This window comes from Rhinatrema bivittatum, chromosome 2, assembly GCF_901001135.1.
Source record: "Rhinatrema bivittatum chromosome 2, aRhiBiv1.1, whole genome shotgun sequence".
Taxonomy (NCBI): domain Eukaryota; kingdom Metazoa; phylum Chordata; class Amphibia; order Gymnophiona; family Rhinatrematidae; genus Rhinatrema; species Rhinatrema bivittatum.
The window spans coordinates 243,484,478-243,506,422 of NC_042616.1; the positions used below are offsets into that span (position 1 = coordinate 243,484,478).

Consider the following 21,945-nt stretch of genomic DNA (forward strand, 5'->3'; position numbering starts at 1 on the left):
AAATTTTTTACAATAACAGGCCTCGGTTTAGAGATGTTCTGATTACCTTGTCCAAAATGATGGACCCTCTCTACTATTACAGACTCTGTGGTCAAAGAAAGGCCAAGCAACTCAGGTAACCACACCTGTAATAGTTGAAAAAGATCTGGGTCTTTCACCGATTCAGAAACACCAATTACCCGTAAATTGTTTCTTCTTCTTCTATTTTCCTGATCTTTGATGCGTTCTTTTAAAATTGCGTTTTCTTTTTTCACCGCCAGTAATTCTGCTTCCATGTAGTCCATAGTTGCTTCCTGTGTCACAATACAAGATTCTAGGCCATCAATCCTGTTCTTTTGAGTTTCAAGTTATTCTTTTATCTCATCTATGGAAGACTGCAGTTTGTTTAATTTGTCTTGTAAAACTGCAGAGCCAATCTTCAAACTTTTTTAAAGTCAGCTTTCATTTCTTATATCATCCTCTCGAGTTCATGTGCGGCGGCATGCGCAAGGGGGGGACTTTTGCAATTTCCACGAAGTGATGCAATTGGGCCTTCCGCAGTTCCCTCCCAGTCCACTTCAATTAAGGAGCGGGTTGGGAGTGAATTTCCCTACCTCCCTATCTAAACACCCTCCCTCTTCCCCTCTCCTCCCTAAACCCTACCTATCTACTCTTGATTTTTTTGTTTTCACATTTACATCAGGGCCCCTTCAAAAATTTGTTCGGGCTGTGCAAGGCCTGGCCATGTGTATAAACCCCGGATTTTACGCTCGCAGGCCTTCTAAAATCCGGGTTATAGTGTACATGCCCTCTCCACAAAAGAAATAAGTTCCTTGTCCTTACATGTATTTTTAAAGCAAAGGTTAACCAATAACAACTGTTTTTCAAACATTGCTTTACATTGTACAGTGTATAAGGACCAATGTTATAAGTAATGCAAATAAAAGCCCATCCCAAAAGATCCGATCGAATGCCATGGTCATGCTGAAATGTTGCACTGCATGTAGTCTACATCCTGCATGGTCTCAGATGGTGTTGCAGCAAAGACAAGGCTGGAACAGTTGAGCCATATGTTTGTCAAAGAAGGTATTGAGTGAAAATTAATAAAGGATGCTCACAAAGCAACCTCTTCTCACTCAAGGTTTGATACCCCCTTCATCCAGTCTTTCCACCTCTGATCCATAGCCCTTCGAGATAGCCATTGCTATGTCAATGGTGTGGATGTCGCAAAAGGAGAAGATTAGCTTCGGGAAATGAGGCACATGATGATTTTTGAGTCATTCGAACTTGCTTTGCTGGCATATGGCAATGGTCATTGCTGTCACTGCTTTGGTTAATCTGCCCAAAGGCAACTATAGGCATTCTGAGGCTTCAGCGTGAGCAGCTCTCATTATACTCTTGTTGCCTCAACACTATAGGATGCTTATAGAGTAGAGATGGTTGGATGCCATCTGTCATGGCTGACAGATTTGCCTCCCTGCAACTTCTGATGCCAGTCTTTCTCCTCCATGGCAGATATCTGAGCTGTGCATTTTTGGTCTGGTTTCTTCTCTTATGGAAAGTTCTTGTCTTTTTTCTCCTCCTCTCTTAGAGTCCAGATGGTCTCCCACTTCTATCCTCAGCCTCATATGCCAGATTTACTTTTATACAGCTTTGCTGCCTGGAAACTAAGCTATGAAGAAAAGACTGTGCGTGCTCAGTTTAGCTCATTTAGTTTAGCTATTATCATAGGCTCATGCTATTTACTGTAGCTAACAGATGCTATCAGCACATAAACAAAACACTACAGTTCTATGGGCTAATATGCATGCTAATAGTGTATAAAGGAGTTGAATGAACCCAGCACACCATCGCCCCAAGAGCTCCCCTCAGCCTGCTTGCCTGCTTCAGCCCTGCTCCACCACTGTTTGGAATGAGGCTCTATTTGCTCTACCCTATTCTCCAATATCAACAGCAGCAGCAGCTGCCACAGTCTTTATAAAGGGTCACACCAGGGACCATGTGCCTCCAGAGCACCAGGATTAGCAAGGGATGAGTGAGCATGCCATTGCCCCAAAGGCTTCCTCCCCCCACTCCCAAAGCTGCTCGCTGCTTCAGCCCTGCTCAATTTCTGCCATTAATTGGTCTCTACAGGCTCTGCCCCTGTTCCCCGTTGTCATCAGCCGGAAGGTGACAGAGATGCTGCAGTGCAAAGATAAACTATCTTGCAGAGATCTGAAAATGGGCCACCTCCAGCAAACTCAAGCTAAATCTCAGCATAACAGAAGTTTTAATTCTAATACTTCATCTCTGTCCCTCAAACATTTAACATTGACTCTAAAAATCACTCCTATCTTAATAAAATCTGAGGTTCTTAGCTTGTGAGTCCTCCTGGATACCAATTTAAACTTGGAATCCCAAATCACCACCTCCAGTGACTAAAGCAGAAAAAACTATTCTTGGAGAAAGACAACCTGGACACTGTTATACTGTATACATTCATCATATCCTGACTAAATTACAGCAATTTTCTATATATAGTTCTCCCACAAGTCCTCCAAAACTTACATGTGCTACCAATTCCTGCATTACGCAAATTATTCAGTAAACGGCCTCTCTCACCCCAATTACTCCATTTTCACCTATTCTTGTACTTCGCCCAAACTACTCCACTCTCCTTACCATTTGTTTTGGTCTGCCATGCATTTGTGCTATATTCATATATTATAGAATGTATTATGTTTACATACTATGGGTCTCATTTTCCAAGGAGTTACTGCGTGTGATTATTTCGCAAATTGCGCTAACAGCAGTTAACGTGATTTGTTAATTTCATATTCAGGGGGCGGAGCAAATGTAAAGTAGGATTTTATCGTGTGCCACGAAACAGCTGCACTGTTAGCGCGGCTCCTAACATGGCCAATAACTACACCTCTTTCATTTGCGCTACAGGCCAGTAAAGGTTTATCACGGTTCACAATGTCTGCTGACAGGCCTGTTTCAGTATGATGCAGGCTGAGAGAGAGAGAGAGAGAGAGAGAGAGAGAGAGAGAGAGAACCTTACCATAGTGCCTCCTCCCTAGACAGGTATTTGTATCCCTATGGGAGGCCCACCTAGTAACTCAAGGTGAGGGTTAAGTATTAGTGTAGGGGGTTAGGGGCCGCTTTCACATTCAACATGAGACGTACGAACAGAACAGTGGTCTCTTGTGAAGATTTGATGACCTACGGAGTGAGGAAACTCACTCCAAGATGAGATTTGTGCAATGTTCTCTCAACCTAGCTTGATGGACTCGCTACCTGGGTCATAGAGAAAAATATATGTCCAATGGTTCTGGCAGATAAAAAAAGAATTAGGGGAGCCACATTAACACAGCAGTATGGAACTACCATGCATAGGCATCTGGAAGAATCCATCTGGTCAAGATTGAGCACAGTCATGTGACCCATCTATGTGATTATGACAAATTGCTTGTTTTCAGAGAAATTTTCGTAACAAAAAGGAACTTTGTAATGAAAACAAGTATAAAAGATTAATATGATTTCACTTTATAGTGACCAGATTATGGATCTCCATATTCTCTTACAGGTAGTTCTATAAGTGCTTCACTTTTCACTGCCTTCATCTCAATGATTCTGAAAGGCTTGCCCAGATGTATCGATCCATGATCTGTAGTGTTTCAGCATGAAACAAGCTAGTAATTTAGTGATAATATAGGGGTCCATATTCAGCCATGGAGTGGTTAGTTAAGTTAGATGGATATACTTAACTAACTTTAAGATAGCTGGATATATTCAGTGGCCGCGCCGCTGAATATACCCAGCTATCTTAAAGTTAGCCAGATAAGTAAATCTGGCTAACTTCAGGACAGCTTTATGGTGCGACCAGAGTTAGCCACATAGGTTAAGCGGCTAACTCTGGATATCAAAGTTAGCCACATAACTTATGCGGCTAACTCTGGCCTGCCCCAAAACACCTCCTGCCTGCTCCCAAATTATGAGGCTATCTAGCCTCATAATTTGGGAGCATAATTTGGAAGTTATGTGGCTAGAATTTGGCTACATATGGTTTCAAACAGCGCCGTTTTGCTATTTAGATGGATAACTTTTCAGTTATCCGTCTAAATGGCTTCTGAATATAGGCCTCCTAGTATTCATGTTGCTTTTCATTTTCTGCTGAAATACATTTCTCCCACTCATTAAGGCAGTCTACAGTATATGGGAAAACAGAAAGTTGACACTGGAATGCAGCACCATTTAAGTATATACTTAAGGTCAACAAAATAATCCAAGCAATATTTCTTGGGCAAGTCTGACTTGCAATATTCATTTTTTATTTTAATTTTCTTCCTTTTAATCCCACTATCTTCACTCCCGCCTCCTGAGTTGGTGTGCCTGGATGACTTGGGAGACTCTTCACAGGCATTGACTAGTAAGGGCCACCAAAGTACTGAAAACTATTTTCCTCAAGTCTGAAGTGTGCCCAAGTGTGTCAAGTCTGCAGTGTGCCCAAGTCTGATGACCCCAACAGACAACGCTGCAATGGGGTCATCAGACTTGGTCATCAGGGATTGAATCAGGGATTTGGTCATCAGACTTGAATCAGGGATTTGGCCTGACCAGCAATATGATTTAATGTAGCTATTCAGATTAATTAATATTTATTAATTAAATGCATGCACATACCAAAGAGTCTTTGATCTTATCATCAGTACCATCATGGCAGTTTTCTTCTTCTGAAGGGAGACATGTAGTGATACCTAAAACCTAATGTGCATTAATTTTATTCTCATCACTATGTGCAACACAGCATGGATCCAGCAGAAATAGAGTTATAACTAGGGATAATCCATTATAGTCCAGATAAAATCGGATCCAATCAAGCATTTTAATTTAACTTAGATCTGAATGAACACAAATAAGATTCTGTTCAAGAATTAAACCATACACTATGCCAGCTAAGATATTCAATTTTATTTATGGACTATACATATACCATCATGGAAAAATTTACATAGAAATGACTTGAAAATGGCAGATTCACTGCATGGGATCCAAAATTTGTGTCTTAATGGAAAATAAAAATATCTCCATGTCAGACAATTTCAGTTTAGTCATCCCATACAAATGTACTTTGTCCATGTATTCCTGTGTCACCATCAAAAATTGAGACTATGAAGACCAGAATATATTGAAATGGGAATGAAGAAACAAGTCTAAAATTTTATGACAATGTACAAAGGGAGTGGCAGCACTCTACTAAGTAGATCTCTGCAAAATGTTCTATTTACGACTAGTTTTTTAGACTGAATAAACAACTTGTGGCCATCAGGAGCAGTCATCTTCAATATTAGCTTAATAATTATATTCTGCATTTAGTCCTGCCCAAGGATGTCTTACACATCAATACATCCAGACCATTACAGCCCAGCATGCTCATGAAATTATTCAATTTTCTTTTAAAAAGGCAATTGTATTTAAACATAAAAAATGTGCTGAAATAATGTAAAACTGAAAATATTGCATCACTCAACTGTGTTTAGTGAGTTTAACACAAATCTGCACCAGTCCTACAACTTTAATCTGGCCATGTGATAAAGAAAAATTTCTGAAATTCTGATGCTTGCAACAATCTACCCATCAAGTTTATATATGTATATGGAAATTCTGACAGCACCTGACCCAGTTTGTTTCTACCTGGGCTCCCTTATCAGGCTGATAATATAATACAGGAAATCCTCAGACTTCAAACACCACTAGTTCCTGAAAATCACATCATACATTGAAATATTATAAAACGGGGGCTTGGTTCCAGCACCAGAGCCCAATATCCTATTTTCACCAAAATAACACAGAATTTAGTAACATATAGTACTGTAAAAAGTACTGATGCATTTTAAAACATAACTTTTTTTTTTTGTCTAAAGAGGAATGTCCCAAAGCATGCTTACAGAACATTACATTGACATTGTTTAGAGGATAGGAAGTCCTTGATGCTTCTCCTACTGACGGCACCCTCATCAGGTCTCATGGTCATCAGTAAATCAATGTGCGCCCATTGGAAGACAGGTAAATGTCTTAAAATTAAAACAAGCTTTATAAGTTGGATAAGGGGTGTCAATTTAGAAATGTTGTAACTTGAAATGCCTTAAGTTGAAGACTTTCTGTAAATAGTTGTGAACATATTTTCATGAAGATACCATTAATAACATATACGAGACAAGGTTAAATATAAAAGAATTTAGTCCACCATAAAGGACCCAATAATAAACAGTTTTTACAAGCTGACTATATATTTTATGGAACACACACTTTATTAAGGTATTAGTTGAATCTTGCTAGATTTATTTCAACCCATTGCATCCTTATCACTTAAAAAATACAGTCAACTGAGAAGGGGAAAAGAAAATGTATGAATTTCCCCTGTAATTGATACAACATTTACAGGGATGTTTAAGAAAAAAGGTGGACTATATATGAGGGATGAATAATTTCCTAAATTGTAAAATATTGTTTACTATCTTGAGTTTTCTTTTTTGTAACCCACTAGTTTCTAATCAAGATTGTATGCTTGAAATAATTTACATTAAATATGATAAATAAAGAATTAAAAAAAATAAATGTAAAAGAATTTAAATGTACTTACAGCACAGAAACAAAAATGTCCATTTACATCTAAATACATCAAAGAGAGGCACTTTTGAAATCCTCTCTCACAAGTGTAAAAACTATTGATGTTGCTATATAACCTTAGGGGTCAATATTGAGCAGCACGGGGAGTGAGAAGTTAGCCTGGTAAACTTACTTGGCTAACTTTGGCCAGGATATTCAGTGGGAAATGTAACCTGCTGAATATACCGGGTTAGGATTAAAATTAACTAGGTAAGTTTACCTGGACAATTCTAGACCTGCTTTCCATGACCAGATTTATCCAAATAAACTTAGCTGGGTAGCACTGACCCAGCTACGTTTAAGGCCCATCGCCAGAAAGACTCTGAGTCATATAATTTATCCACTGCAAGGAGCAGGAAAATGAACATCTGAGGTTTGTACAGCTAAGTCTCAAACTTAGCCGGACAAACCTTTTTGAATATGGACTTCTGACTACAGTTTTTTATCCCTTTATACTACAGTCTAATAAGCCAAGAATATTGAGTTCTCTCTTCATTAGTGCAATGATTTCTTGCTTTACCCCAGTAAGTAACCAGTGCCATAACAGCTGCTTCCGAACTTGCAGGATTTCGGAGGCAGCTGACACAGCACCTGAAAAATTATGATCTTCTCCACAACCTAGAAAGATTATAAAATAGTTTTATATTTATTTATATTCTGCAACATCTATAATTCCTTGCACAGAACAATTAAAATATTCATAAAAATCACACAAATAACAGGTAAACAAACATGAGCCACTACCATGCCCCAACAACTTACACACACACACAACTTACAATCAAATAAAGTTGACAAATAAAGCTTCAACAAACTGCTAATAGCAAAAATCATGCCATCCACTGTTTTCACAAGACTTGAGTGCTAATAGCAAAGATCAAGTCATTTCCTGCATTCCCAAGTCCCAAGTATATTGTACATTAGAGTTTTCAGCTGTTTTTTTTTTTTTAAAGGTGGATAGATTCTCTTCCACTCTTAATGCTCAGGAAGCGAGCTCCAAAGAGTAGGACCTGAAATGGAGAAGATCTTATCTTGGGTCTCTGCTAAGTGAGCTGCTCTGACTGAGGGAACATCTGAAAGATTCTTCCCAGTAGAATGAAGAGAACGCAAAGGTCTGTAAACTTTTAGTAAAGTAATAAAATAAGCTGGTGAATCACTACTTAATGCTTTATGGATTAAAGTTAAGAATATTAAACTTGATACGAACTTGAATGGGGAATCAATGTAGAAAAACAAGAATAGGAGAGACATGACCCCTTACTTTACTGCCAGTTAACACCCAAGCTGCTGCATTTTGCACAATTTGCAGTGCTTTGATAGTAGGCAAAGGATGACCAAGATATACCGAATTGGCATAATCCAGATAAGAAATAACCAATGCATGCAAGACTGATCAAAAGTCATCAAATGGCAAGAATGGCTTAAGTCTGCATAACAAATGCAACTAAAGCATTATTTATGTCATTGTTAACCAGGGGATGCAAAGAGCGGGCAGAGTCGAAAATAATCGCCAGGTTATGTACATGCCATGAAATAAGTACTGAAAATTTTCAAAGGAAACAATTTTAGGAACATCAGAAGAAAGAAAGCAGCCCATGCATTAGAATTTCTGTTTAGGCAATATTTAAGGACAACTTATTATTGGTAAGCCACTCCTAACTGAGTACAAGCAAAGAGATACTATTGTAAACGTCTCACCAAAAGTAGCACAGCATGGTACAGATATGAAAAACTGGATGTCTGCATAAAGATAGTACCCAACATCCAGATTTGCCAACAGTTTACAAAGAGATGAAATATAAATATTAAATAGCTGGGCAGGAAGGGCAGAGCCTTGTGGTATACCAGTTTCTAAAGGGACCAGTGAATATGCTTCATTTAATAAAAGTTGAACTGAAACTGGTCCAGGATATGGTGGTTAATCAAGAGATCCTGGAGCTGTATCAGTACTGCCATCTCTATATTACATTTGGCAGTTTGTGGGACGTTCCTGAAAGTCTCTATATTCACCCCATATCCAATGGTCCCGGGTCCTTCTCTCACAGCAGCTGCCACCTCTGCCTGCGTAGTGGGATGCGAAATCATCACCATCAGTTTCCTTAGGCACCTGTAAGCCCAACCCAGTATTATTTATTTATTTATCGGACATTTAAATGGCCCACCATGGGAAAAAGCTATGGTGCCCTTGGATGACATCACTTACAGCTGCCCTATAAAAGGGTTCCTTGGACCCTTCCTCTTCACCTCGGCAATGGGTCTTCTACATTAGAAACGCCTAGAGTATTGCTGCTGCTGTCTGCATTCCTGCCTCATCTTTTCAGCCCATACTTGCCGCATATCTCCAGCCCAGTTTTGCCTCATCTCTCCAGCTTAGCCTTGCCTTGTCTCTCCAGCCCATCTTGACTTCCCTTGGACTGACTTCTGGACCTGACCATTGCCTGGATATTGATCATTCTTGTTTGCCATCTGCCTCTGAACCTCGCCTCGACATTGACCACTCTCATTTGCCTCCTGCCTCTGACTCTCACCTGAACATTGACCACTCTCATTTGCCACCTGCCTTCGACCCTAGCCTGGCCCTGGATAATCGCCTAGGCTATTGTTACAGAGACTATCGCCTAAGACCTGTCGGCCCCTGGAACCAAAGGGCCCAACCCAAGGGGAAAGGGGTTGGTATAGGTGAAGTTCCTAGTCAGTCTCTTCCTAATGTAGCTCCGCCATTTGTTGGTGAGGGCCCACCCTGTAGGCTGAGCCAATCTCACCACAGCAGCAAGGGTCCACAGATCTTACATTCTATAAATTTAGTCAAAAAAGGAAGTGAAGAAATTGGACAATAATGACTGGAAATCGATGGGTCCAGTGATGATTTCTTAAGAAAATGAACAGAAGCTTGTTTCAGCAAGAGAGGCAACAACCCCTCTGACAACAAGCAATTAAGCAGAGTAGATAGAAAAACACAGGTCTGTTTTCAAGCATTTCCTGATGACAGTAGGAAAGCATTAGTAGGCCACACATGTAGCCATTTCTTGGCAGATGGCACAACTCCTGAAGAGCCATAAAATAATTTATAATGGGGGGCTGTCTTCTTACTTCTCATTCCCCTTTCCTGTATCCCCAAGGTGTGGGTCCTTTCTGTGGGAGTGAAGGCTAATCTTCTTGGCCCAGGCATTAGTGTTCTCCCATGTGTGTGTGCTACCATAGCTCTTTAGAGCAAGTACCTGAACAGACCAATCATGACTCACAGACTGGGTGTTCAAATAATATTTTACTAGGAATTATAATAATGCAATCAAGATGTATAGAAAAATTAAAGTCCATTTATATCCAGGTTTGTTAGAAATTTTAGAGTACAGGATAATTACAGTTCTTCTCCTGTATAAGTTTCCTCAGTGTGGGAAATCGAGATATCTGTTTCCTCCATTTGGGAAGGGTGAGTATCCCAATGTGGCCAGGGTGTTCTAGCTGTGTAGGGTCCCTGCTGCCCACAGTTCATGAGCTCCATGTCACCTGTCCTGAACTCCAGCCTGGGGACTCTGATTGGGGGTTCTCTAGATGTTCCTCTTTCTTCTCTCAAACTCAATTATTGTGGGAACTTTCTGGGATAAAGGTCTACTCTGGAAGCAGATCTTAACTTCCAGTCCTGGGCAAGGAAGAGGGAATAAAAACCACTTCCTTCCCAATAGATGGGATAGCATAATCAAAACAAGACTCTGGTGATGGACTCTGCAAACACTTCTTAGCTGAATGAAAAAGTTAGGCAGATTCCTCCTGCACTCCTAAACGGGGATTTCTGCCTCCTAGAAAATGCAGATCAGAACAGACTCAAAATTATCACAAAACTAGTAGAGTAGACAAAACCCTTCTCTGATCCCCCTTCCCTCCAGCCTTTAGTAGAAAGCACTGACAGGGCTATGTCTCTCCTTTGTAGTGCTAGATGGAGCCTTACTCAGAGAGCACACAGAAACACTTCCTCCCTCATTGAAATAAAAAACACACTGACCCCACTACTCCTAGGTTCACCCTCCCTTGCAGAAAAAGAATCTACCACCTAGGCAAACCTCAAGGGGACCTCCCCTTGAGGTTTGCCTAGGTGGTATGTTTGCCTAGGTGGTATGTTTGCCTAGGTGGTATGTTTGCCTAGGAACATACCATTCCCTAAGGTACCCTTGAGGTACCTTAGGGAATGGTATGTTCCTCCTAGCAGTTAACTAAGAAAGGAACCTAGGGCCATCTAGTGGAGATCACGGTGTTTCTACACACAACATGGGCAGAAACCACTGAAAACTGTTTCCAGGTCTCCCAATCCGGATCAACTGGAAGAATATCAAGGATGTTACAATTTGAAAACTGGTCACAGATAGCCACAACTTTATCATGAAAAAAACGTTTTCCTAATGCATCACAACTAATATGATAACCTGATGAGGAAGCAGAGATGTCATTACCAGTCAAGTGTTTCACAATTTTAAAGCAATTTGTGAGGACAATTAAGAGAAGACTGAAGTTGAGATGTATAATAACATTTTTTTATTCTTTATACTGAAAATCTAAAATCTGCAAGCAGATTCAAATAGTCTTATGCACAGTAGAGAGAAATTTATGTCAACGGCATTTGGCATGTCTTAATAGGCACTTAGCTGAGTTAACTATAGATGTAACTTCAGATCTAAACCAGGAGAAGCAACTGAAAGATATAAAAAGGCAATCTTTTTGGGGGTATCCATTCCAATGACAGAAGAGCAGAGTCATTCTTGAGGGGCTGTAGGGATTGCAAATACAAAGGGAGTCTGTAAAAGAAGATAATTTCACATTTGTTCTTACGAAAGTCTTGTAGGAAATGGAGGCCAAAAAGATTCCAGGACCCTTCATTGCAGATTAGTTTTGTATGTTTTGCTGGACTGAATGTTTGATTGCATAGTAACTCTGGAAGAAAACATTTTGTCACCTTCTGCTATTTTATCTTTTACATCAGAAAAATGTATACGACTGGAACAACACTTTTTCTATGAGAAGACCTGATTCTCAAGGGTCATGGTGCAGGATCTCTCTTCTCCCCCTACCCTTACTCCTCCCAACCAAAGAAACCCACTGGTGGTATGTTGAGTTTTGCCTGGATTCAGAACAAATGAAGGACCAGGAAGGGCAGATGGGAGTGCAGATTTGAAATGAGCGAAGAATCATAAACATGTCAAAGCAGCCTAACACGCATAGAACCTTCACAGATGGTCCAATCAACAATCATCAGATTAAAATCTTCCACCAGCAAAGCCTCCTCTCTTTCATTGCATTCTTATGTATGTCATTAACTAGATCTCTATCCATCTTTTCAGTCTGTATTGGAGATCTGTAGATAACTTCAATGTAGATGGAAGTGCCATTTCCTTTCAAAGTAAACCACAGCTCCTCCTCTTTTTCTCATACCCCCTGCATATCTGTTGCTTTAATATTATTTTTTTTATACAAAGTGCTACTCCTCCACTTTGCTGCCTGTCATGTCTTTCCTGTCATACATCTTTCCAGTAGTGCCTATGATGCTAGTTAATTGAGTGGGAAGGACATTTCTTCTATAAGTTCAGTAATTGTTCTAATTTGTGGCACTTAAGAGGCATCCGCAACATGTTGGGACATTATTTCCTATCCATGTCTCACACCTAGGACTTGGATTCCAAGTTTTCCTATGTATGAATATATATCAAGAAATCAGAAATTTTACACTGACAATCTGGAAATATCTGGCGACTCTAATGGACATTGGAATTGTGATTTTTTTCCTATATCAAACTAAAAAATGCTGTCAGTGAAGGGAGTACGTATAAAGTTCCAGTGTGTTTCAAAAATCAAGATCAATGCTCAAAACTGAACTAAATACATTTATTAAGATATATAATGGAACTTCTAGTCAGGGTAGTTGCTCTAGCTGAACCTTTGACCCCTGGCAACTTGATGGCATTATATCCAAAACCTGAGGAGGAGCATAAACAGACTTGAACTAGCAAGAAGCATAAACAAATCCAGGCCATGCCTTCTGGCATATGTCTCTCAAGTACATTTGTTATAGATTAGGGGCACAGCAGAGTTTGTTTAAATAAGTGAATGCCTTCTAAAGAAAAACAAACAGGCCAAGGATGCTTCCTAGTTACAAGAACAGTAAAGCAGTGCTTTTATTAACATGGTAAAATGGACCTATAACAAAAGCAACTCAACTCACACAGAAAGAGGAAGCAATTAAGTATACATACAGAACTGTACGGAAGCCCTATTGGCTCAAAACTGTGCAGAACTAGCTAATTCAATGTAATCTAGCAAAGTGACATGAAATGTGACTGCACCACATTACATCCCTCCTTTTCATTAAACAATATTAAATTATACAGCCAGTATTTAGGAAACTGGATAATCAAACTCCAAATTAGTAACGTGGATGCTATCCAATAAGTACTAAGACCAATAACAAAGAAGTAAGTCAAGTCTTTTCTGACCCTGGCCAATTATTCCTGGCATTTTGTCCCAGATTTTGCCACCAGAGCCGAGCCCTTGACCCAGCCTCTGAAGAGAACCAGTCCACACTGTGTTCAGAGGACTAATGAGGCAAAAAGACTTTTTAAGAGCTGAAAGATGCCCTCTGCTCTGAACCGGTTCTGGCAAGTTCAGATTTCAAGATGCCATTTAAGGAGCACACACATGCCTCAGAAGAGAGACTAGGGACCATATTAGCGCAGAACCAGGAAGGAGAGGAATACCCTGTGGTATATATTAGTCAAAAGTTACTTCCTAAGGAGACAAAATATTCTGTTTTGGAGAAAGATGACCTAGCAATGAAGTGTGCACTGGAGTCCCTGCACTACTAATTGTTGGAATGAATATTTGTGTTGATGACATACTATCAAACACTCAAATGGATTCCATCGGGAGATTAAAGTCATGGTTCCTAAAATAAAGCACTAACCAGGGAAGCATAATGGGAATGTAGATTTTTTTTTTCCAGGAAGATACAGTTAGTATGGGCAAGCACTCCCATAGGTTTATACAGAGGGGGAGGGTATGAGAAGGAGTGTATGTTCTTAACTACTATTAGTATCATCGCAGTTGAGCAGTAGAGGGTTCATTCCTGAGTCCAAGGGGTCACTGAGTCACTTCCACATCCAGATGGACCAGGTATACAGGACAGGCCTGGAAGGAGAAGATGCAGAATGAGGCCAAGAGGAAGAAACCCACAGAGAAGGCTGCAAGATAAAGCTCAGAAAGTGGCATCACAATTAAAACTGTGCTTTTTCTTGAGATAATTTAAAATTTACCGAGTTGTTTCTTTAGTGTGAGGGAGCTGGCAATATATAAATAGTCAATGCCCAGATAGAGCTAAGTTTTTCTACTTATGTTTTTATTTGCTTGTTGTACATATGTTTTCCCTTTGGAGCTTCTCCACTGTTTTCCTGTTTCCGTGATTAAGCCTACTGAAAGAAACATAAGGTTTGATATGTTGTGTGTTTATTCTGTATATCTAGGGACTGTGAGGTGCCCCAAATGCCTAATCACAAATTGGCCTGCTACAGTGCCAAACTCTTACCCAGCTCTCAGGTTTTCCTGGATCATTTCTCATTTCTTCAACTCCATCTGGCGAGTATAACCTGTTGCATATCTTAATATTATCTGCAATATTACTAATGAAAATTCTAAACAGAACTAGTCAGAGGATTGATCCCAAAGGTAATCTGCTGATACCTCTCTTTTTCTTTACCATATCTTTGGCTATTTATTGCTTGGCCAGTTTCTAATTCAGTTTACTAAAGAATTCCTCCCATTTTGTGCCTCTGGGAAAAATGCTTAGTAAAAAGGACCCTAGTCTGCTCAGTTTATTTATGAGCCTCCTATATGAAACAATATCAATTGCCTTCCTTATCTAAGTACACTACATTCAATGACCTTCCCAATTTGATTCTTTGGTCACTCTGTCAAAAAAATTGACCAGCTCTGTCTAATATACTCCCTCTGAATTCAAGATACTCCATTAATGTTTCCTTTAGTAGCGACTCTTAATTTACCCTCTCCAAAGGTCAAACTATTTGGCCTGTAGTTTATTTTATTTATTTATTTGCACGTATTTATATTCCGCACCTTCTCATATAACATAGTTATAAGAATCCTCCATATTCTCACTACTGTGAAGAAGGATGATGCCTGCCTGTTGCCAGTTCTCTGAAACAACTGCTGTTTTCAAAGAATGATTACACAGGACTACTGATGGAGCTATCAGAACCTTTCTAAACTTCTTTAATGTTCTAGGATGTATCCTGTTTGGTCTCATCTTGGATGTCCTCATTCATTCACAAGGAAATAAAGAGAAAGGATGGATCACTGATGATCTCTTCACTGATCAGATCATTTTATGTTCACATTTTCTTTAACAATAATATTGGTGGGAGATCCAGTGATGGTGGAGCGTGGTGGATACCACCTCTGGAGTGGCATAGGATGGCATGATGGCTGGAGCTTGGGCAGTTTGGTAAGGCTGGAGCAAGGCAGGATGTGCAGGCTAGGCTGGAGCAAGGCAGGCTGTGCAGGCTAGGCTGGAGCACAGGAACTAGATGCAGGCTGGGTTGGGCTCAGGAACAGAGTGCAGGCTGGGCTGGAGCTTCATGCAGGTAAGAGTGAACTAGAACACAAGAACAGACTGAAGCTGCATAGCGGTAAGAGTGAACTGGAACTCAGGAACAGACTGGAGCTGCGTAGAGGTAAGAGTGAACTGAAACAACTGGAACAGAGTGTGGAACTGGAACAGAGGCTAGGGCACAGACAAACTAGGACAGAACAAGGCAGAACAGGACAAGGACAACACAGAACATAGAACAGGAAAGCCTGAAGGCAGAGTAGGCAAGAAAGGCCCTGAGGGTAAAGTCAGGGAGAGGCCTAGCAACAGGAAGAGGCCAAGGGAGGCCTCGGGGCTAGGCCGGGCCAGAGATCAGGGAGACAGAAGAGGCCTAGAGTCAGGAAGAGGCCAAGAGGAACCTCAGGGCTAGGTACGGACAGAGGTGAAGGCTGGGAGGCCATAAGACAGAGACAAGAGTGGAAGGCCAGATGGCCACAAGACAGAGACTGGAATCACAAGGCCCAACTGCCAAGAGACAAATAAAGGAAAGGCCTGAGAAGGCCACAAGGCAGATGTGGCTAGAGCAAGGAGTTAAATAGAACTCGATGATGAAGCACTGAGGCAAGGGATAGGCAAGGTTAAGTAGAACTTGAGTCTGGGTGTGGTGCAGGGAGGCAAGGGGAGCTTGGACAGCCAGGAGAATGTGCTCAAGGAGGTCCCCTGGAAGAGCGGAGGCTGTAGGATTGGCTAAAGCAAGAAACCAGGGACATACTGGAGAGCACAGTTCAGAACATGGTTCACTGCATTCCTCAGGTGGAGGAGAAGCTGCACAGCAGCCTGAGCCGTAACAAATACAAAATGTCTCCCACATTAATCTCAAATGAATATCTTTAGTGTCTTTATGTGACTAACATACTAGGTTTCATCAACTAGTAGTATATTAGCCGCTCTGTGCTAGTTTCCCCCAAGCCTTATTTTAAGGGTAGCTATATGTTACGATCCCGGTCACTAGACTAGTGACCGGGCACCTACCTCTCCTTGCCGCGTTGCAATCCGCCGGTTTTCGGGCCCTCCGGACCGCATGGCAGCGGCGTCTCCACGAGGGAGACGCCGCCGAGAACTCCTCCCCTCAGCAGGGGAATGCGCGCGCGGGCCAGCGTTTTCTGCTGCCAGCACCCGGATGTGCTGACACGCCCACCGTGATGTCAGACGCCGACCGGGGGATTTAAACAAGGCACTTTCCTCTCCAAAGTGCCTTGCAACGCGGTTCCTGCCTTGCATTGCTAGTTGCCGTCGTTCCTGCTGGTTCCTGGTTTCCGCTGTCTGTCTGCCTGCCTGTCTCGATCTCTGCCTGGTTCCCGGACTCCTGCTTGCCTAGTGATTCTACTTCGCCTGACTTTTGCCTGCCTGACCCCGGTCCGTGACTCCGACTCCTGCTTGTCTTCAGCCTGCCTTGACTCCGGTCCGTGACTCCGACTCCTGCTTGTCTTCAGCCTGCCTTGACTCCGGTCCGTGACTCCGACTCCTGCTTGTCTTCAGCCTGCCTTGACTCCGGTCCGTGACTCCGACTCCTGCTTGTCTTCAGCCTGCCTTGACTCCGGTCCGTGACTCCGAATCCTGCTTGTCTTCTGCCTGCCTTGATTCCGGTCCGTGACTCCGACTCCTGCTTGCCCGCCGTCTGCCAAGACTCCGGTTCGTACCATACTCCTGGGTTTCGTCGTTTCCACCTAAGTCCCAGCGGTCCGGGTCCCTACGGGCTTCTCCCGGGAGGATCTCGGACTTCCAGGGTGAAGACTCCTAAGTCCTTGCGACCCGGGCTCCCACAGCTCCTCTGGAGGAGTCGCGGGTTTCCAGGTGAAGCTCCATTTGCCCAGTGGGAGTTCTGCCTCCCAACTGTTCCCTCGGCCTAAGGATCCACTTCCGGATTTCGTCCATCATAACAGTTTGCAAGGCCATGGATCCGGCAGATCTCGCTGGTCTTCAGGCCATTCCAGGCCTGGCTCAGCGCCTAGTGCAGCAGCAACAAGTACTGGATTCCTTGGTAGCCACGGTGGAGCGGATGGCTACTCGTATGGACGCTGAACCCCCGGCACCGGTTCCAGTGCCCGCACCTGCTCCAGTGGTTACGCTTCAAACGCCTACACAGCTTCCTGCTCCGTCACGCTACGCAGGAGACGCCAAGGGGTGTCGCGGTTTCCTGAACCAGTGTTTCGTGCGTTTTGCCTTGCTTCCCAATCAGTTTCCTACTGACTCTGTCAAAGTCGCTTATATTTTTTCCTTGCTGGATGGAAAAGCCCTGAATTGGGCCTCACCTATGTGGGAGAAGAGTGACACCACTCTCACTAACTTGGATCTCTTCGTGGCTGGCTTTTGAGCGGCCTTCGACGAACCTGCCCGTCAGACCTCCGCCACATCGGAACTACTTCAACTCCGACAGGGGGCCCGTACCCTGGCTGAATACGCTTTGGAGTTCCGCACTCTTGCCCTTGAGGTCGGCTGGCGTGACGATGCTCTTCATGGGATTTTCCTTGAAGGTTTGGCGGGTCGGATTAAGGACGTTCTGGCCGCCAGGGATCTCCCCGAGGACTTGAACACGCTCATTGAACTTGCTGGACGTATTGACCAACTTTTGCAGCAAAGAGCCAGGGAGGTCCGCCCTCCGCGTCGCATGTCACCGCTAGCTCCGGCATTCTCAAGACCGCTCACACCGGCCCCTAGGTCTTCGGGGGCTTCGGCCGAATCATCTACCGAGGAGCCCATGCAGTTAGGACGAACTTCCCTAACAGAAGAAGAGAGACGCCGCCGGCGGACATTGGGGTTGTGCCTGTATTGCGGCGGAAAGGGGCACTTCCTTTCTCAATGTAAGGAAAGGCCGGGAAACGCCTACGCCTAGGAAGGAAGGAGGAGTATCTCCTGGGCTGTTTTAACGCTGCTCCTCAATGTACAGTACCTGTAACTCTGAGGGTCTCTGGGGACTCTTTTTCAACACAGGCCCTGATTGACTCTGGGGCTGGAGGTAACTTTATCACCCGCGAGCTGGTCCAGCAACTTCACTTGGCCACACTACCCCGTGACCCTCCTATCCGTGTTACCTCCATTCTGGGGACTCCTTTGCCTGACAATATCTCCGTAGTCACTGTTCTGCTCATACTTCAGATCGGTTTTCTATATGAAGAAAAGATCTCGTTTCTAGTTCTGGAGAGATCGGTATACCCCATTGTTCTGGGTCTGCCTTGGTTGCAACTACATTCCCCAGTGATTCGCTGGGATGATCTACAGATCACACAATGGAGTTCTCATTGTCTCCAGCATTGCATCAAGACCACTGTGGTTCCGCCTATCCCTTTGGCCCATGCTGGGATGCTTCTTCCGGATCAGTACCATGACTTTTCTGACGTGTTCTCCAAGGAGAAGGCAGAACTATTACCACAACATCGTCCCTTCGATTGTTCTATTGAATTTTTTCCTGGTACGACACCACCACGGGGAAGGGTGTATCCCCTCTCTCTACCCGAGACTAAGGCTATGTCCGATTACATTAAGGAGAATCTCGCCAAGGGATTCATCCGACCATCTAAATCACCTGCTGGAGCCGGATTCTTTTTTGTAGCTAAGAAGGATGGGTCTTTGCGGCCCTGCATCGATTACAGGGGCCTGAATGCCATCACCAAGAAAGACCGGTATCCGTTACCACTGATCCCTGAATTACTTGACAAACTTCAAGGGGCTCGGGTGTTTACGAAACTGGACTTAAGGGGGGCCTATAACCTGGTGCGCATCCGCCCGGGGACGAATGGAAGACCGCTTTCAATACCCGGGACGGACACTACGAGTACTTGGTTATGCCATTTGGCCTATGTAATGTGCCAGCAGTATTCCAGCATCTCATGAACGAGATACTCAGTGATCTGCTCAACTCCTGCGTTATAGTATATTTGGACGACATCTCCAGCCTCCGATACCACTTCCTTTGGAGGTTCCCTCACCAGCGGCCCAGTCAGTGGCTTCTCAGCTTCACCGACTCTGGAGGACTCTTCAGCAGCGACTCTCCGCGGCAGCGCAGAGAACACGTAAAGTGGCGAACCGCCATCGACGGCCTGCACCAGAATTGGTACCTGGTACTAAAGTTTGGCTGAGTAATAAAAACCTGCACTTCCCAGGACGCACTCGCAAGCTACGACCCAGGTTCTGTGGGCCCTTCTCCGTGGCTGAGCGGATTGGCATGGTATCCTACAGGCTACGTCTTCCATCTTCACTGCGTGTTCACAATGTGTTCCATGTTTCCCTTTTAAAGCCAGTAGTATACTCTCGTTTTCATCAGCCGACTCCGGATGACATCTCTGCCTCTTCTCCTGGGGAACCCGTTTATCAAGTACATGAAGTACGGGATGTGCGCTTCTCTAACCGCCGATGGGAGTATTTGCTGTCATGGGAGGGTTGTGGGTCAGAGGAGGACTCCTGGGAACCTGCACGAAATATTTTGGACAAGTCTCTGCTGACTCAATTTCACTTGGACAATCCCGGGAAGCCCGGTCCTCTTCGGAGGGGGCGTAAGAAGGGGGGTACTGTTACGATCCCGGTCACTAGACTAGTGACCGGGCACCTACCTCTCCTTGCCGCGTTGCAATCCGCCGGTTTTCGGGCCCTCCGGACCGCATGGCAGCGGCGTCTCCACGAGGGAGACGCCGCCGAGAACTCCTCCCCTCAGCAGGGGAACGTGCGCGCGCGCGGGGGCCAGCGTTTTCTGCTGCCAGCACCCGGATGTGCTGACACGCCCACCGTGACGTCAGACGCCGACCGGGGGATTTAAACAAGGCACTTTCCTCTCCAAAGTGCCTTGCAACGAGGTTCCTGCTTTGCAGTGCTAGTTGCCGTCGTTCCTGCTGGTTCCTGGTTTCCGCTGTCTGTCTGCCTGCCTGTCTCGATCTCTGCCTGGTTCCCGGACTCCTGCTTGCCTAGTGATTCTACTTCGCCTGACTTTTGCCTGCCTGACCCCGGTCCGTGACTCCGACTCCTGCTTGTCTTCAGCCTGCCTTGACTCCGGTCCGTGACTCCGACTCCTGCTTGTCTTCAGCCTGCCTTGACTCCGGTCCGTGACTCCGACTCCTGCTTGTCTTCAGCCTGCCTTGACTCCGGTCCGTGACTCCAACTCCTGCTTGTCTTCAGCCTGCCTTGACTCCGGTCCATGACTCCGACTCCTGCTTGTCTTCTGCCTGCCTTGATTCCGGTCCGTGACTCCGACTCCTGCTTGCCCGCCGTCTGCCAAGACTCCGGTTCGTACCATACTCCTGGGTTTCGTCGTTTCCACCTAAGTCCCAGCGGTCCGGGTCCCTACGGGCTCCTCCTGGGGGGATCTCGGACTTCCAGGGTGAAGACTCCTAAGTCCTTGCGACCCGGGCTCCCACAGCTCCTCTGGAGGAGTCGCGGGTTTCCAGGTGAAGCTCCGTTTGCCCAGTGGGAGTTCTGCCTCCCGACTGTTCCCTCGGCTCAGTCGGCCTAAGGATCCACTTCCGGATTTCGTCCATCATAACTCTATATTTACAAAATTATGGTAAAAATGTTGCTAACAGTAATTTAGTGAATATTGCTACCTTTGACATAATGCTTGGGAGCAACCTGCACAGAGCAGCAGTTACTACCATAAGAAACTTGCTGGGCAGACTGGATGGACCATTTGGTCTTTTTCTGCCATCATTACTATGTTATTATGTTACTTTTCAATGCTCTTGGCCTTATATACAATCAAGTCACACTCATTTATGAATGATTGCAAATAAGTAAATGAAACTGAGCATATTTTCATTTTACATATGTAATTAAAATCAATTGTAACTTATTTTCAATCTACTTCTTGAATTGTAAAAAGTGTTCAAGTAACCTAGGTCTAGGGCTTCTCTTGCAAAACGTTTTCATAGGCTTTCTTTATTGGTACGTCACAGCAAATTTTCTTTAATCCATTTATAGAACCAAAATGGTGTATCAGTAGAGGTAAAATATGGGAGAGGTAAAACTGACCCAGAACATTTTTTTTTGACATTATTAAAGGATAAATTGCTCAGTCTACCACCTGATTCTGAATCTGATCAAATTAACAGATCAGCTGAATAACAAAATTATTACCATGTTAGATGATATTGCTCCTATCCAAGTAGAAATCTGCTAGGCAAAAAAAACAAACCAAAAACCACAGCCTGGTTCTCTCAGGCGTTAAATCAGAGCAGAACGGAAGCAAGATGATTAGAAAGAAAATAGTGTAAATTGCTCGCAAAAGAGAAATTTTGAAAAACGTTCATAAATAATATAGAAGTAAGGTGATTAAAACCAGGAAAATTCGCTATGCCTTGACAATATGAATCACTGGAAACTCCTCATGGGAATTATTTAGAGTAGTGAAGGAATTATTAGGGATCTTGAATTCTGTTATGGAAGTTAACCATTCAATATCAGAAGCTAAGGCTTTTACCAAATTTTAAAATCTAAAAATCTATAATATCTGTAGTGAACTACAAGTCTCTGACCTGGGAAACTTTGGCATATGGTGATCAGTCTAAAGTTCTTGAATCAAAATTGGAATGCTTTGATGTACTTGATATCCAAAAAGTAAAATTTTTAATGAATAAAACAAAAGCATCTTCCTGCTCTCCGAAACTTTGACCTGTATGGGTCATAAAGAAAGGGGATGGCTTTATATTTGCCTGGCTTACACAATTCATTAATTGTTCATTGGCTAA

At 43.5% G+C, this 21,945-nt stretch overlaps 1 protein-coding gene across 6 annotated transcripts in view; it reads right to left on the reverse strand.

Annotated features, from left to right (window-relative positions):
- The window catches only part of NEK11 (NIMA related kinase 11), a 567,803-nt gene that overhangs the window by 111,189 nt on the left and 434,669 nt on the right, over positions 1 to 21,945 (reverse strand). Inside the window, exon 16 of one of the 6 annotated variants that reach the window (XM_029589339.1) lies at positions 13,610 to 13,800. The exons of the other annotated variants lie outside the window; for them this stretch is intronic. Coding sequence (XP_029445199.1) covers positions 13,761 to 13,800 — 40 coding nt within the window. The 3' untranslated portion in view covers positions 13,610 to 13,760. Of the gene's footprint in view, positions 1 to 13,609; positions 13,801 to 21,945 lie in introns of those variants that run through there. 6 annotated transcript variants of the gene reach the window in all.